Below are 18,118 nucleotides of genomic sequence, written 5' to 3' on the forward strand. Positions count from 1 at the left end.
AACCGGGTGCCCCGGCCACGCGAGGAGACCCAGCGGCCCCGCCAGGCGCCCCCCTCGCGTGGGGAGACCCCCTGGCGCGGCGCCGCGGAGGGGACGGCGCCCCCGTCCCGCCCTGGCGCGTGCGCAGCAGCACACCGCGCAGGCGCTCTGCGGCGGCAAGATGGCGGCACCCGTGGACCTGGAGCTGAAGAAGGTACAATCCCCTCCGTGGCGGGCGGCGTGTCCTCTTCGTGTCCTCGGCGGTGGCTGTCCAGTGTCCCCCCTTCCCTGCAGCCCAGAGACAGTTCTCGCCCCGCTGTCCGGCCTCAGCAGCTCAGGGCCGGCGGGCCGTGGCCTGTTACAGTCACCCCTCACTGCCGCTGCTTTCCCCCCCCCCCAGGCCTTCACCGAGCTGCAGGCCAAGGTGATAGACACGCAGCAGAAGGTGAAGCTGGCCGACATCCAGATCGAGCAGCTGAGCAAGACGAAGAAGCACGCCCACCTCACTGACACGGAGGTCATGATGCTGGTGGACGAGACCCGCATGTACGAGGGCGTGGGGAGGATGTGAGTACCTGCCTGGTCTCTGGCCGGGGCTTCCTTGCTGTGTCAAGCACGGCTGACCCCGTGCTTAGGCATACCTGGCTTCTGTAGCAGAGTGCGGCAGTGACTGTGGCCCCGTGCACAGGGAGACCCCCACCCACCCCAGCCTTTGTGTGTAAGAGGCCTCTAGGCTGTTGCCCTGGGCAGGAGGTTCTTCCCTTTACAAAGAAAGTGCCAGCTTTCTCTCAGCATGTTCATTTGTTTCGTTGGCTTTAATTTTGAATTCCAGCAATCTGCCTGGCAATGCAGCAAGACTTACTGGGTTTTATCTTTTGGCGTTAGCTACCAGCTGCTGTGAAGGAGGACTGTTACAAATGCTACTGGCGTTGTGTTGTTTTGCATGCTGGCTGGCTGTGCTCCTGGCCATGATGGTCTCGTCTGGTACCTCTGGGAAGTTTGTAATCTAGACTAGCAGAGCAGCTTTCTAAAGACAAACAGCATTTGTGACAAGGCTCTTGAAAATCAGTCCAGCTTCAGTAATTTCCAATGTAGTTTGCATCAGACTCCTTAAAAAATCCCTGTGCACAGTTCACGTGCTCAGGGCTTTGCTTGCACAAAAGTTCTACAGAAATGACCTTTGCAATATCATGCCAGGGAATGGATTTAACAGGTATTGCCTGCATTTTTTAAACCATTGGAAGTGAGTATAAAGCTCATATGGGTAGTCCCAGTGCACTCTTAAGGACCTGCTTCCATCTGTTGGATGGCTGTCAAAAGAAACACCTTAAACCAGAGCTAACATGTTTTGATTACCTTCTGCAACACACTTTCATTTGACTTCAGCAGCCTCTGATGGAAGACTGTACAAAGTGGTTTCAAATCTGAAACACATGCTTACTTGATAAATATTACACTAGATTTCTGTGTTTCTGATTTGATTTTTCCCTTGTGTGTTGGACAACAGTGATGACTCTGCTCAGCTTGGGATGTGGTTTTGTGAAACACTGAATCTGCTCTGACTGCTGCCAAAAGGAGGGGTGATTGTATCGACCTCTTCTGCACCCTGTGTTTACCCCACCTTCTTCAAGTCAAAGTGGATGATTGCAGGGCTGAGCAGTGAGCTAGGTCAGACTACAAGTGCCCTGATCCATCAGACCATGCAATCTCCAGACTGAGTTGTAGGGAGGTGGCAGGACTGGGAAGCCAGCAGTGGTTTGCAGTTTGCCCTTTGCTGCAGGTTTTCAGGCTGATGGAGGTGTTCAGAGTGACAGAGTCCCCTTCTTGGCTCCCAGTAAATAAAGTTTTCCATGTAGGTGAATTAAATGCTGGGTTTGTATGGGGATGCTAGTGACAGGTATCTTACAAGGAGATAGATTTTGGTCCCTTGCAAGAGGTGACTGATTTGATCCAGGCGGGCTGTAGGTGTAGCAAATATTTTTGTTTGGAGTAGTCATGAGATGACTCATAAGGTTTTTTTTCTGTTTGGTTTTGTCACAGAGCAGACAGACAAAGAGTAGAAGATAATTCTGTGGTCAACAGGTTTTTTAAAAGCTTTTTTAAAATCTGAAAGTATAGAATAATTCTCCTATATGGAGAATTCCCTCAAGAATGTGAGTGTATTGGTCTTTATCATAAAGTAATCCTGCTCATGAATCAGATGTGGGTAGCAGATGATGTTTCCACACTGCCTGAAATGCATTGTCCTGCTTTCTGCTTCTGCCTTCCACGTAGGAGTAGGAGTTGCTTACCTTCTTTGTGTCCTAAACCATTTACACTTTCTCTGTGTGCAGCAGCTGTGGGAGTGACAATCTTCTGGGGAGTCGTCTTTTGCTTACCTTTCCATGAGCAAACAGGATGGCTTAGGTATGGCAGGCAGCTCTCGCTTCTCAGGGATGTCAGAGGTGCCATCAGAAAAATATTTGCATTATGATAGTATTTAAAAGCTGAACTCTTAATGGGCTTTGTTGTACTAGCTGCTGTGCAAATATAGATTAAGAGTGCTCTTCTGAATGCTACTCATTCCCTCTTCCCACACCCCCCAACCTTAGCTCGGCATGATATTTTTGTGAGCTCTGCCTGTTCTGGCCATGGGTCTGAAGGCTTCCTTACCAGTTGGCAGTAATGCTCCGTTATGATCTGTGTCACTGCCTAGCATGGAGAACATGCACCAAGGACATGAGGATCTTCCTTGAGCCTTAGCAGAGAATTTACTGCTGCAATCTGGGCTTTTAGCAAAGCAGGCTAAAGCAGCCCGTGAGGAGGAGTTAAAATTCAAGGGCAGCCTAGCATCTTGTGTTCCACTGGACACCAAAGGAGGTGGTCATTATGGTTCTGCTGGACATATAAGCCATGTTCTTTGAAGTAGAATTACAGATTTTTTCATGTGTTGGCTTCATTGGCTTGCACAGATGTGGGAGTTCAGCCACCAAAGTGATATTTGATGTCTCAATTTCCTTTGCATAGTCTAGCATGCAAATGTTAGAGGTCTAGTGGGTTTCAGTTATCCAGAAATGGTGGAGGTCTGCATCAGTGTTAACTCCTATTATTGGTGCTCTTCTGACAGCTTTCTGGGATAGCTAAATTAGTTGAAGTAAGTTTTGTGCTCCTATTCCTGCGCTCAACTTTCTTTCCCCCTCCTCCTTCTATTTTTCTTCTTTATGTCATTTAAGCTGCTACTTAGAATACAGCTTCTGATAGTTTCTCTGGTTTTTCTCTAGCTTTGGTGGTTTGGGGTGTGTGCAGAGGGCTAGTACATACACATCCATGGGGTAAGATACTCCAGGTCTTTGTGGAATTTGAAGGCTTGATTAACTGTGGTGATGTGCTGCATCCTGGGAGGAAATCTGCCTAGTTTGGTACTTGCTTCTGCCCTACTTGGAAAGGAGTTGTGCAGTTTTTGTTCTCTGAACCCCTGTCTTGAGCCTCTTTCCTTCCTGACAGGCTTTCCCTGCACTGGTAGATGTGAAAGTCCATTTTTCATTCCTCAGCTTGGTCCTTTTTTTTATTTTTAAACATTGTAGTGTGTATAATGTATGGAGGCCTTACTGGCCTTTACATGTGGGGCTCAATTTACTTTTGCTATAGCTATTTTTGGTTTGACACAAGAAATGTCAGTGTCACATAGTATGAGATGATGAATTACAGTGTACTGTATGTATCCGTGAGGCTGAGATATCATCTGAATGGTGGCATCTTGCCAAATACATTTCAGTTCTGTTACTTCATACTCTTTTGAAAGGCCTGTTACGTAGCCTGAGACAACTACCACTGTGCTGGACTTCTGCTTAAGCTATTTGTGAACTGATATCATCATATTGCTTTGAAAACTATGCTGAAAGTTTAAGCTTCAGAATTCTGTCTGAATATTTCAGACCTTTCCCTTTACATTCTTTTAACTTATAACCTGGATGAGATCCTTATTTACAGAATAAAAATGTTCGGCACTTGTGCTAGGCACAGTGAAGAAAGCACTGCAGCTTTTCATGCCATGCCAAAATAGATAGTCAGTTTTGCTTTGATTTTGCTTTATCATCAGTTTACTTCTACAACAGATGGGAGAACACTTGAAAAATAAAATAAGAACGTAAAAATCAAGCAAATAATATAGCACAAATTTGTGTTCAAGGTTTTCTGCAATTATAGTAATTATTACAGCTGTCCCTATAAAATGACTTTGTGTGACTCTAGAATTTTATGGGGACAGCTGTAATAATATCATTTTGACTCTTTTTTTTTTTTTTTTTTTTTTTTTGTTAAGAGCAGTTCGGAATCATACACAAGTGAAACCTGAGAGAGGATTAAACACTCTTGATCATTCCTGGGACTTAAAAGTATTCCTGCTTGTACTGTGATTCTTGGTTTTGTTTGAAAATGAGACATCATAAATCACTGTAAGCTCTTTCCTCGGACCCCTGAAGACATCAATCACTACTGCATACAGCTGTTGTACCTGCATTTTTACTTTCTCTCTGTGTGTATGAGATTGGCGTTCAATTCTACCAGTATAGATCACTGCAGAATATGGTAACTGCATTGTGCTTCCCGGTGACATTTCAAAAAACTCACAAAGAACTGAGGGACATACAAAGTTTAGTCTGTATGGTTCAGTTACTAAGTATAGTCTGGTCTCTGAAATTGGAGTGGCTTCTCTGTTGTCCATCTCCTTGGGTAAGGCTTTGTGGTGCAGAGTTCAGTGCTGAAGTCCAGCTGCTGGGAAGCTGACAGGTGCTGCAATACTTAAATGAATCCCAGGGACAAGCGTGTTGCTGTCAGCCTCTGGCCAATATGTAGTTTGTAAACTTGAAGCTCCTCTGTCTAGCTGTTGAAAAAGGGAAGATTTTATTTTCCACAATGTCTGGTGTGTCTAGTCAGTACAATCAGGCATTGAACTGCAAAGAAAACAAAATTTCTGTCTACTGCTTGGTACTTGACCACTGTTTATGCTGTATGTTGAACAAGATTGTTGGGAGATGGTATGTGAGGAACCAAAGGCTATGTGGCATGACAAGTGCATAAGCCATAAGGTTTCCCATCACCCAGTTAGTTTTCATTTCAGCTTTTTCTTGATTTTGAACTACTCTCTTTTGTTGCAGCCTGAACAATGCTCTTCAACAGTGTTATGTGTGTGTGGGCCTATAAAGATCTTTTCAGAGAACTGTCACAGAAAGCAAAAATCAAAAAGATGCATGCCGGGATAATGCAGTAGTAGTCTGTACAGGTGCCTTTGATTTGAGCAGTGAAGTAAGGGGCAGCAGTTGGTTGTCATCCTCTTCCTGGCTGATCAGGAGGTTGAGAGGAGCACAGCTAGTCAGTGAGCTTTGTGGTAAACTGCTGGGAGTCTGGACTCCTGGATTCTGTTCCAGATAAGAAAGGGAGCTTGTTCTCTTGGGCACAGGTTCCTTTTCCAACTTGCCATCTTCTGATTTCTGAAACATCTCCCTCCTGCCCTTCCCCCACTTAGTTCTCAATCTTATTCCAGCTGCCCTGGGCTGCTCATTTGTATCTCTTGGATATCTTGGTCCAGTTATAGCTCTCCTGCCCTGCTGCTCTGCATAATTTCTCCATGCAAGATCTCTTCAGAGAAGAGATTTCCATGGCTTGCAGGCAAGGTGTAGATCTGCCAAGTTCCAGGAAACAGCTGTATTTCTTTAAAAAATCAGCTTTGGACAGAGAACTGGTGTAGAGTGGATGCATCTGATAAGTCAGTGTTTGTCAAATGTATAAGCAGCAGAAAAAAGGGTCTTACAATAAGAATAATAGTTGAATTTAAAAAATAGATGTTTTACTTAGCCCTACTTGAAATAAACCTCTTGGTTATAGTTCCCTTATCTACTCCATGGGCATTGTCATAGCAGATTACCATACAGCTTTTAGTTGATGCTTGGAGACATTTAACTCTTTAGGACTAAGACCATGACATTCAAACAAACCTGTTCCATTTGTCTTTTCTTTATCCCTGACTTCTTCCCTGCCTGTTTGCTAGTTAACACAGAGGAAGAAGCTACCTGGGTAAATGTAAAGGAGATGAAATCGAAACTGAGAAGATGCGGGTCAGAACAGACACAGACTACTCATGCAGACTGCTGTTGTTGCTAGGAGAGACAGTCTGATCTGTTGTCATCCACAGGCAATGTGCTGTCATACAAATGCCAGAGCCTTCAAGAGGTCTTGCACTTGCAGGGCAGCAGTTTGGAGGTCAGACTGTTGTGGGGAGAGAAGGCTGTAGTAAGGTACCTTTGTTTTGTCCCTACCTCCAGAAGGAGGAAATCTGGTCTCCTGCAAATGCAACTCATCTTTTGCTTCAGTGCTACAGAGTTCTCTTTGGTTACATGCTGAAACAAGTATTAAATGTTTTGGGGAGCTTGAACTGCTCCTGCTTTTGTAGCTTGCTGTGCCAGATGACTTTGCAAAAAAATCATGGAACATGACTGTCTTATTTCTGAAGTTGTCCAGGCACTTAAAATGTCACTCTGATATTCTGAAACAGCAAGGAACTTCCCGATATTTCAATATTTAGTGGATTTAAAGTAATGTATTTTGAGTCTTCCCCCCCCCATTTCCTAAAGGAAATATTGGAATCAAAGGTCCAGGTCCCTGGGGAAATATGGAGTTCTAGGGCACTTCTTTCAGAATATAGGGCTGATTCTCTGGTTTAGCCTGAGCACTTAAATTTGGCTTTCCTGTGGCAGAGGAGAATGGCCAAATCACTGGACTAAAGTAGTACTGGGAAAGTCCCTGTCATATCCTTGTCTGGCTTGGGAATGCCCTTCCAGGTGTGATGTCAATGGATATCTAGCCAGCGGGGCAGGGTGTGACATGAGGTACCCAACACTCAGGGTTCGCAGCTGTTGGATGGAGGTGCCCAGCATCAGTTTCTGGTCTCATACGTGTATGTCAACAAAATATTTAAATTTTACTTGTAACAGCCTTAATACAAATGAGAAGTCTAGGTCCAAGCATCCTCTGACCTAGCCGCATGTTCAAAGTGTGAAAGCAGGAGGGTTAATTCATGACCCCTACATTAAAAAACTGAAGTAAAATAAGAGGAAACCAATTCTGTGGGATGAGATCTCTATTTTACACAAGTTTAATACAGAGATGCAATAACCGAAGTGCTGAACTCGGGAATGCTACAACAGCTGTCTTGAATTTTTAGTTTTGTTTTCTCCAAAACTATTTGCTGAATTAACAGAATATTTCAGCCAGTTTAGAAAAAAATAATAAATTATCAGGCTTTATGAGAAGCAATTTTCCAAAGCACCATCGAGCCTTTTCAGTCCACAAATGCTGATTCTAAAGTTTGTTCTTACTGATCAGGAAACAACAGTGTGATCATTTTAGTGCTAGCTAATTTAACTCTAGCATCCAGAAATACCTCTGTACCAGTCTTATGCTTGAAATCTTTTGACTGTGTTATCTTTACATCCACTTCTGTGATGTTTGCTATATTGCTTTCTTTGATGCTTTGTTGTAGCAGGATTTGTGATATGCAAAAGCCAAGGCTTTGCTATTGAACAACCACAAGCTCATAGTTGAGTCTTGTTCCTCACTTAGCACTTCAGAGTTCTTTTCCTGGACAAGGCACAAAGCATGATTTTATTTTAATTTTTCTTGCAACTGTGGATGGATTTTCTTTTCAAAATATGTGTATCCTGATTTTATATATTTTTTTTTCCTTGTATAGGTTCTTAGTGAAGGGTAAACGTAAGTTTGCTTGTCAGAGTATAGCGCTATCTCCATGTCACTTCATTTACTACTGTAAAGTTCACCTTTCTGATCACAGAAGATTTAGCAATAAAAAAACCTTTTTTAGAGAAGAAAATTATTTAGTTTAGGATTGGTTGACCAAGGTGTTCACACCCAACGGTTGTTTGTTTGTGTTTCCCTAGGTGTGTGTTCATTTGATGTTGTGGGGCGGTGTGTGTGTGTGGGTTTTGGGTTTTTGTTTTGGTTTTTTTTTTTTTTTTATTGTTCTTCATTAGGAATTTGTGGGAAATTCTTAAAAATACAGGAGACTTTGGAAATGGATTTTGACTTCCCATTATTGGAAAAATGGTTTCTGTTTTCTGCTGCTTGTAACTTTCAAATATGGTACAACCTAGACTGGAAAAAAATTATTTGAAGTGCATCTGCTAGTAGGCATGCTGTAGTCATTGGAGTTTCCTGTGTTTAAACAAGCTACAGGTCATCATTGATACATGCTAAAAAATTACATTAAAGCAAAATTAGAAGGTAAAACTACTAAACCAGGGATATAGTGAGGAAAAATTACTCACAAAGGTTTCATCTACATGAACTGCAGTCATGTTTGCACTGTTTTCCCCATATGGTTTGAATCTCAAATGTTATTAATTCCTGTGTGGTATAGAGGAGGCATTTGCTTTCTTTTTTTTTATTTAATTATTTTTTAAATTCCATCTGTTTCAATTGAGCCTTCAAAAAGAATCAGTGTTCTTTAAAAGCAGACCACAGCACTATTTTTTTATTTTGGGTTGTGCTATATTTAATACACACTTAGAGGTATATTCCAGCTTTCTTTTTTTAAAGAACCAAGCATGAACAATGGTATAAATCTACCATCTAGTTAAGTGTCTGGCAATGCAAAAACTGCTGTTTGCAAGCTGTGTTACTATCTTGGCTTGAGGTAATGTAATATGCTGTAGCTATTGACAGATTAAAAAAAAAAAAAAGTGAAAACTCAATGTAAACATGGCCTGAAGTGTAGAACAAACCCTATTGCCCCTCAGCAGGGTGGGATGGACATGCTGGGCCAGTCCATGGAGAGGTTTGAGGAAGCAAACAGTGTGGCACTTTCTGTTCTCTTCCTTTAGCTCCTTAAAGTAAATAGGTTTATGGCTTACAAATGATCATCTGAGTAAAAGTTACCCTTGTTGTGGCCTACATAGGACTTGATTTGGACTGCTTCCAGTACTGCTAATCCAGGCCTCTGTGTGTGCTCTAGTGATGTCAGGCTGAGTTTGCACAGGTTCTGCTGCCCACCCGAGATGCTGCCAGCGTGCTTCAACTGATGTCTCCTTCCCAAACAGCTCCTTGGTGTGTATCCACCTCTCTGATTGCAGTAGTAAAATGACACATGAACTATAAATTGCTGCTCTTGGAATGTGTTCATATATAATCCTCCCAATATAAGCTGCAGGATTTGTTTTTGCTTTAAGGTATGTGCTGCTTTGGTCAGGAGGAGGCAGGAATAGTTAGGTTTAGCTATATCAAGAGTGACCCAGTGAGATGATTGACCACTAAAATAAAAGCAAACATAGGAAAAGTTTCAACTCCATCTGTTTCTGAACAGCTCTAGTGAAGGCATATGATCTGTTGAATGGGAAATTCAAAATCAGACTGAAAAATGTGAAACCCTTAGACATGAAGGGTGGCAGCACAAACTATAATTAGGCATGCTTTTCCCTTTTTTTTTTTTTTTTTTTAATATTGCTTCCTTGTCTTGTTTGGAACTGGGTAATTCATCTAGGATGACTAAAACTGGAATTCGCTGGGATATAAGCAGCGCCTGTTATGAACTGCGTAGGGAATCATTTATAGAAGCATAAGCAGACCCTAGGAGAGTGGAACTACTGGGTGCTTGCAATTGCGCACAGCTGGCACCTGTTTAATCAAGCTAGATTGCTTGGGATCAGCTTGTTGGAAGCCTCTCTTCCATTGGCTTTGAACAGGACTTGAAATGCAATAATCCTCTACTGAGTATGCTCAAAGCTTGAACAGCAGTGCAAGTTCAGAATTAAAAAACATCTTTAAATAGATAAGGGCATGACTGGGCTTAGCCCACTTTTCTTATGGAGTAGTCTAATGAAGACGCTTGGTTTCAAGGAGCAGGATATTCTATGTAAAGGACTGTGCTGTGTTATAGCACAGCATGTTAGTTTTCTTAGAAATACAATAAACATGTTAAAATGGTGTTATGACTTTGTACAAAGTTGATAATTTTCTTTTCAGTATCTTAAGTTTTTGGAGAGTTCCCCAAATGCAACGGGAGCTGTAAAGCTGAAATTATGATGACCCTTTGTGTGAACTGGGAGCCAAGATGAATGGACTTTTTAGATCTGTCATTCATCAGTATTCGGGCAAAATAGCACTGGAATGTTCCTACCTTTAAAATTGTCTGTCTCTGAAATTAGGCAGAGGAGTATATATCAGTACTGGGCAGGAGAAAAGGTAAGGCTTCCCCTGGTACCCTATGCAGATTCTTGCAGTGATCTGTGTGGACCCAAGTGGGAAGAGTTCCTTTGCAGACTGGCAGGAGGGAGCCCCATGGCCTGCTGTGTGGCTCCTTCCCTCTTGGTTTTGATACTTTATTATGAACAGCCTCTTGCACTGGCAAGCTGTGCAGGAGAAACACCTGGACCATGTTTCCTAACCAGAACAAGAAAAGGAAACAGTGTTCATGTCTGGGACAGATGCCTGCCACTGAAAGTTTCAGACGTAAAGGCTGAAGTTGGTTGCAGTTGCAAGTAATTGAATATGAGTTCTTAATGGAAAACCTTAACTATGAGCATCACTGGTACTCCTCCTTTAAATTTAATGACTTGTATGTCGTAATGAAGAGTGGCATGTGCTGCACAAACATCTCCATAACCTCATGCGTTAAGAGGCAGATCTTTCAGTATTTAATATTAAGTCTTAAAAGTCAAGTAAACAGTACATTTTGGTGCAAACAGACTGAGTTATGGAATTACTTACACTGTACAAACATCACTTTGTGGGTGTGTACGTTTGACACAAAGGAGCAGACAGATTATGAAGTTGACAGCATTGCTGACCAGCTTGAGTAGAGCCTGAAGACCATTTTGACCAGGGCATAAGGGAGTGCTGTATAAACACTGAACAAATGGGCATCATATCTGGAAATGTATAATTGAGAAGGGGTAAGAGATCCCTTCAGAAGGAAACAAGCAATAAGTTTGAGAGTATAAACCACTTTCTCTGCCTTAGGGAAACAAAAGTCCTGATGTGGAGCTAGCAGAGGGAGGAAAATAGAAACAAGTGGGAATATTTAGAGTGAGGTTTCTCTTTCAGTTCCTTTGTGCTCTATTTTTGTTCCTTGTATTGCACTTGAGAACCAGCAGTCACCAGGAGACTGGAGCACATAGGTACAGCCAATTCATAAACACTTCACTCTATTACAGAGCTGCTCTTGTTGGCAGCGTAGGTTTGGCTGAATGTTGCTGGCCTTGAGAACCCTGCCTCTGTTGTAGCTTTTTTTCTAATTTTCTTTGTTTTGTTCTGAGTTTTGACCTTTATGTATGGACATGGAAAAATATCTAAGTATCTGGAATAGGGCAAATCCTGCTCTGTTTTTACTAGCCTTTCCCTTTGAAATGGGTGACCAGCTGAGATGTGGTGAACTTGTCTGTTCTGACCCAGATATTTCTGGTGTTATTTAACAACAGTGAAAATGTTCCTGTCTGAGGAGGTGATTGTTAATAAGCTTTGTAATTGCCACTGTGGTGCTGAACATTTTTCTGAACCATTGTGTCATTTTTGATAGTGTAGGTGTTGTTTTTGACAGATCTATTAGTGTGTGCTGTGACACTTCATTGGGAGAAGACGGACACAAGTGAACTTACCAGGAAGAGGATTTGGTTTGCTGCTTGTCTTTTGTGGACTATCAATACTTAAAAGCCATCCCGTTTTAATGTACTAACTCTTGGAGCTGGGAGTATCCTGTGGTGGACTCCAGCAGAGCAGTCTGTGGAGGTAGTTCTTCAGTGCTGATCTGCACCAAGGAGTTGGTGTTAGTTCTGTCATCTGCCAAGCTCAATGTCACAGAACAGAAAGTGGCTTCTCAGCTCTGTGATGTGGTGACTCTAATGTGGGACCAGTTCTCAGCTGGTGGTGTACCTCCAGGCAGTGAATGAAGTTCATGTGTTTGAAAGGCTCATTCACAGTCTCACTCAGGGAAGAACCAAGTCCTCAGAATCTCTCATGGTTCTTTCACAAGCTTAAAAATTCATAAATAAAATAACCACATTTAACTAAAACCAGGTGGCAGAATGACACTGCCCTATTTCTCCAGCTTGGTGAGAAAAAAAAAATACCATCAAGCTGGTGTTTTACTTAGGGTAATTGGAAGAATGAAATCCTGATTAAATTTAAACTCTGGTTTATTACAAGTGCCCTGCAGCACCTCTTACCTGGTGAGCAGAACAAGCTTCTGCTTTTTTCAGGTGCTGCCATAAACCACATTATTTCTTGAGGTAAAATCTTTGGCCAAGATCTCCATAATATGTGTATTCCAAGCCAGAAGCTAAAACACTGATGAGTTTTTTGAGTCCCTATGTTGGAAAGTGAAGCCACAGATTTAAATAATTAACTGTGTATGTGGATTTATAGTTTCAGCTTTCAAAAAACTGGCTTTTAACAGCTTACACAGCAGTGCCTGTGCATCCTTTAGGCTGAGGGCTCAATGGTCTTGCAGCAGGGAATTAAAATGAGTGGTTCAAAGCTGGTACTGGTGGAGACCTTCTGAAGGATGCTGCTGGCCAAGTCAGGGACATTTGATCTGCTTCTGAGCCAGTGTGTGAATGCATATAGGTTCCAGCCCACTACTTGATGGCAAATAAAATTGGGGTGGTTGTGTTTATGCCCAGCTGCCCACATAAGTCTTGTCAGTGCTAACTTCGTTCATCCAATTTTAATTTGCTGTCGCATGTCTGCCAGTGCATTGCAGGAGGGTGGGAGGGAAGATATTTTCCCTGATGACTGCTGTTGACATTTGCAGAATAGAAGTGAAGTCAGCCGCTTGTTTGTTCAAAGGTTTTAGTGCCCATAGTGGTTCTCAGCCAGCTGGGATTGCTTAGTGCCTGCAGTGCAGCAGGAACCTTCTCAGCTGCAGCACGGGAAAAATTGATCAAGCTGTATTGGTGTTTAACTTTGTTTCTTAGGCCAGGAGCATCAGTGAAACCAAAATGATCAATTTTGCTATACAGTTTTGGGAAGCAAATGGGAAGGCATTCTCTTCTCCTTTGCTGCCCCCACAAAAAATGGAAATAATTAAGGAAATGTTCATATACACACACAGGCTCAGGGAAGCTGTGACTTGGGAAAGGACTGATGGCTTTGTTTATTGAGGGTATTTTGCAGCTTTGATTTTTCACTAATGGCAGAAGCAAGGCAAAATTTTAGTCTTCACCCCAAAATCTACAGGGTGTATGTGTGTGAAGGCTAATGTTTGTTTCTTCTGGTATTGTAGGCTCAAGGTAAAAGCATCACAATTATGTGGTTGCTGGTGATCCTGAAAAATGCCTCCTTTCTGGCTGGATCCAGGCTTTGCATCTAATAGCAATGTAAATGACTTCTCTTTCCTAGAAGGGTGGTCGTGGACTTGATTTTCACAAGACTGAGCAAAACCCATATTTTATTTTAATGCTGCTGCAACCTGAAAACATGAAAAAGTAGATTGTGCGTGCATCTAATGGGAAGGGAGGATTGAGGGGGAGGGACAAAGAAAGTATGAGTGAGCTGTGTTGTAAAGAACAGGAGCAGATATAGAACAAATATGACACCAGTAATAAGCATGAGCTGAGACTGGGAAGAAACAAGGAGAAATTCAAGAAAAATGCAATGTGAAAGATAAAGCAGAAGTTACTGTAGAAAAGGGGAGGTGAAGTTGGACGGGGAGAGAAGTGGAAAGAGGAGGAGGAGGCAATTGCTAAGTGCAGTTAATAGCAGCACTGAAGAGAGTTTTAATTGGAAACCTGTTATAATTAACTGCAGTTCTGCTCCTATGCATTTCAGGAATGCATGTGGCAGGTAGTTTTCCTTTTGGCTGTTGCATTGCTGATGCAGAGGATGCTGGGTTTCAAGCCAAGTGGCAGATCCGCATTTGTGTTTCCCAGGCACTGAACAAACTTGTTAATAATGTCATCTGTCATGGGAGATGGCACTACAAACTGATTTCAGACTTTTCTGTAGGGGACAGGGAATGCACTCTGATTCTGCCTTGATTAGAGCTGCTCATTTTAACTGTTCAAGCATGAGCTCTTGTCACCTGGCAGGAAGACATTGACCCTAGTTGGTGCTGGAGGGAGACCTTGACCTCATTGGTATGACCTGTGGAGGCTCCTTCTAAATCCCCTGGGGGACTTTCTAAGTAAGGAAGGGCCAAATCTGCGGCTTGTACATTCTTTATGTCTGGAAGGCTGAAAAACAACCGTGGAGGGTTCCTAGAATTCATTTGAACTTAGTTGTCCTTTACCTCTTTGTCGTATCCCAGTGCCACATGCTGGGGAGCTGGTTTGGATGTTGGTGCTCCTTCAGAGGCTCTTCTGTGCAAATCTTTTTGCATGCTGGCAAGCTGGATTGCTGTGACTGAGATGTTATGGATGTATCTTTCAAATCCCTTTGGCAATTAAAAAAACAGAAGAAGTAGAAATCAGGGGTTGCAATTTCAATGGAAAATAACCATTTCCCACCCCACAAAAGAACATTGTGAATGTAGAAAGCATGGGAGTTTAGAGCTCAGTGAGAGTGTGTGTTAGAAAGCAAAGCCCTGGACAGTGGGAGCTGTGAAAGCTCAAGTAAAGGCAAGTTTGTCATGGCTCTGTGTTTCTGGTGGAAGCACCTGTTTTTGTATCACCAAGTCACAGAATGGTTTGGTTTGGAAGGGACCTTCACAGGTCATCCAGTCCAGCTCCCCCGCTGTGGGCGGGCACATCTTCCATGGGCTCAAAGCCCTGTCCAGCCTGACTTTGAACACTTCCAAGGACAGAGCATCCACAACTTCTCTGGGCAACCTGTTCCAGTGTCTTGCCACCCTCATTGTAAAACATTTCTTCCTTATGTCCAATCTAACCTGCCCTTTTGCAGTTTAAAACCAGTGGTCCTTGTCCTGTCATGACAGTCCTGGGTAAAAAGTCTCTCTCCATCTTTCTGAGAAGCCCCTTCTATGTATTGAAAAGCTGCAGTTAAGGTCTCCCTGAAGCCTTCTCTTCTCCAGTTTGAACAATGACAACTCTCTCAGCCTTTCTCTGTAGAGAGCTTTGGGTTTGTTGTGCAGGTTTGTTTAGGTTGTGACCACTAAAATGGTTGTGAGTTGCTTTTACTTGTGAGAGGCTTCCCTGACTATATGCCATCAACTGATTTAGATCCTTTTGAAGGGAATGTGATGACAGACTCCCCTTGCTAACTGTGTGCAAGAATTGCTTTCAAATCATTCAGGGACGGTGAATGATAGAGGGTGATATGTGCGTATCCATTCTCTTCCTCCCAAGTCATACGTGAGATTTAGTGAGCAAGCCTTTGAGGCCAGCCTGGTGGTTTGTGTGAGGTATCATAGCAATTTTTTCTGCCTCTGTCCAAAATGCATGGGTTGAGGATGAATACTTTGCAGAGGTCACCATAGTGTAACTTGGTGTGTGGCTAGGTGTACAACAGATGTAAATATCCAGTGGTTATCTTGTCTCTTCTTTTTCACTTGTAGGTTTATTCTTCAGTCTAAAGGAGTGATTCATAATCAGCTCTTAGAAAAACAGAGAATAGCTGAAGAGAAAATTAAGGAATTAGAGGTAAGTTTTTGGCAGGTAATGATGATGAAAGTAGAACCTTGAAGGTCAACAAGATGCTACATCCCTTGTCTTTATCTGGTACTTTTCATTCTGAAGGATTGTAACTAGGTGAAACACTGCATCTGTTACAAGTAACCTACAGGTAATTCATGTTACTTGGTTTCTTTTCTAGATCTACAATCCTAGCAGGGATTGATTGTTTGCTCTGTGTCCTGATATGAAAACTGGGGGTGAGGGATTCAAATGAGATTAGTAGGAGCAAGGTTTAAAACTAGCAAATGGATGTTTGTGTGATTATTTGCAGCTGATAGGTGATGTGAAACTTTACCAGTGCTGTGGATACTAAAAGTTTACACTGGCTCAGGACAATTGCACAAGTACATGCGAGAGAACTCCATCGAGAATTACCAAATATGTAGAAATGGCATCCTGCTCGGGAAGTCCCTGAGCTAAAAATGTCTGAAGGCTGGGAAAGTATGAGGAGGAAGTACCTTATATGCCTACCCTGTCTTTACACTCTGTTCTAGGCATCTACTTGTAGCTGCTGTTGAGGACTGGATCTAGGGGGAGATGGGACTTTGTTTTGACGTTATGGTGTTCTTATGTTTATCTGGTTGGAGTTTTCAAGGCAGAGAAGAATATCTAGGAAATATAAAGTAGCACAAGTTCACAGTGTTTAAACAAGTTATCTAGTGAGTCTTGACTATCTTCTAGTGGCTTACAGTTCTTGGAGAAGTTCAAAATGTACTTTTCCAAGGCTGTTAATAGATTTTTTTTCTTGATGTCCCTAAAATGTAACTAATACAAAACCCTGTTCCTTGGGTTTTGGGGAATGACAAAGGAAGCAAAGACTGAATTGTGTCAAGCTGGTTATCTCATCTGTTAGTGTGCTGGAGAAAGTGAGTGTGGAGACCAGCTTAGTAGGGACAAGGAGGAATAGGAAGTCAGTGCTCAGACTTGTGCAGTTCTGTCTCTGTTGTCTCCTATTTACACTAAAGCAGAAGTAGAGGGTTTTTTGGTTGTTTTTTTTTTTTTAATTCCTTCTTAAGACTCAGCTTGCTTGGGGAGCAGTAGGGCAAGCACATCAGTGTGTGTTGCATTGCCTGGAGTGCAGTATCTGTGCCAGATATTAAGGTGTTTTGCCTTTCTGGCCATGAGAACTTTTTCTGCACAGGGAAAACAAGTACTTCATGGATATGCTATATATTTAAGGTGATGTTAATGCAGACAAGACACAGTCATTTTTATGATTAGGTGATAAAAGCAATTGTATCTATCCTGGCTACTCTGGAGACATCCCAGATGCCAGTGGCTTTGTGCAAAGGCAGCCCTGTGATTGGGGTTGGAGAACATCATAGCAGCATGTCTGCATTTGGAAGTGATTGAAATGTGGCTGACTGCCTCTGTTTACAAACAGCCCATTGGGTCCCTTACTGCCAGGTCTAGTGGGCTGTGGTCAGCTTTTTGGCTACTGTGTCCTTCAGCTGTGCATCTCAGTTTCTTCCTGTTCCTGGTGGGGAATGATCTTACCTCCTGAACTTTCTGATTGCTGAGTTCAGCAGAATGGATGGAATTCCCCCCAAATTACAACCTTTACCATTCTTACACAAAGCCTCAGCTCTGGCTGCTTTGCAAATGTGTTTTTCTGCTTCATCACTCCCTGTTGCTTGAGTCTCTGGTTATGACCACTGAATTGAATTTCCCAGCAATAGTGACTGTCCCAAAATATGGTGGGATTGGAGAGGTGGTTGCCACATGGGTTGGTTTTCCTTTGTAACTATGAATAGTAGGGCTCAGATTGACAAAACTTTCCACAGTTTGTTGTAAGTGAATATTCAGGTCCATCTTTTAACTACTCTGCTTCCAGCTGGCTGGCAGTTTTGTAGAAAGGATTTTCCTTAAGCTTGGGATTTGCAATGGAAGAGGACAAGCTCTTAGAGGGACAATGCTGGAAGCTGAGATCTCAAGGGAAATACCTGAGTCCAGGTCAGAGAGCACTTATCATAGGAGTAGGGGATTTTTCTGTCCTGAAGAGAAGTTGTGACAGAAGCAGGAAAGAATGTGAAACTTTGTGACCTTGTGCTTCCACTGCACCATTGTAAAATAAATATCAAACCAAGATAGGTTAAAACTTCCATCCATCCGTTATTAAGACTGGAAGGATTTTAAAGCTTACATTGTTAACTGCCTTGTTAATTACTCACATTTCTCAATTTGCATAGCCAGATCAAGCTGGTCAGAGTAATCCTCCAGTATCTGTATGGTGTGGCTGATCTGGTTACTCATGTAGCACAAGCTTGAGACAGTTATGCCTTGCTTTTAGGATGCTGTTGCCAAGGTATTGTGAAATGTGTGTTTTTGATACAAGCCTGGGTTTCAGAAATGCTCTCGCTGCTAGCTTGCTGCTGTTTGCAGAGGAGCGCAGCACAGAGGGCTGGGCTCACTTCTGAGCTCTTCTGTAAATCCATCCAGCTGTGTAGCAAGGAGAGCTCCTGCGTGCTGACTATTTGTGAAAATGTGGGCTTTAACCTGCTTCAGAGATATGAGCTGGGTTTCCA

General features: G+C 42.6%; 1 protein-coding gene across 1 annotated transcript in view; it reads left to right on the forward strand.

Annotated features, from left to right (window-relative positions):
• PFDN1 (prefoldin subunit 1) overlaps positions 1-18,118 on the forward strand; it is a 32,553-nt gene continuing 14,435 nt past the window's right edge. Inside the window, exons 1-3 of the mRNA XM_056349920.1 lie at positions 1-193; positions 380-546; positions 15,476-15,560. Coding sequence (XP_056205895.1) covers positions 161-193; positions 380-546; positions 15,476-15,560 — 285 coding nt within the window. The 5' untranslated portion in view covers positions 1-160. The remainder of the gene's footprint in view (positions 194-379; positions 547-15,475; positions 15,561-18,118) is intronic.

Source organism: Falco biarmicus, chromosome 8, assembly GCF_023638135.1.
Source record: "Falco biarmicus isolate bFalBia1 chromosome 8, bFalBia1.pri, whole genome shotgun sequence".
NCBI classification, from domain to species: domain Eukaryota; kingdom Metazoa; phylum Chordata; class Aves; order Falconiformes; family Falconidae; genus Falco; species Falco biarmicus.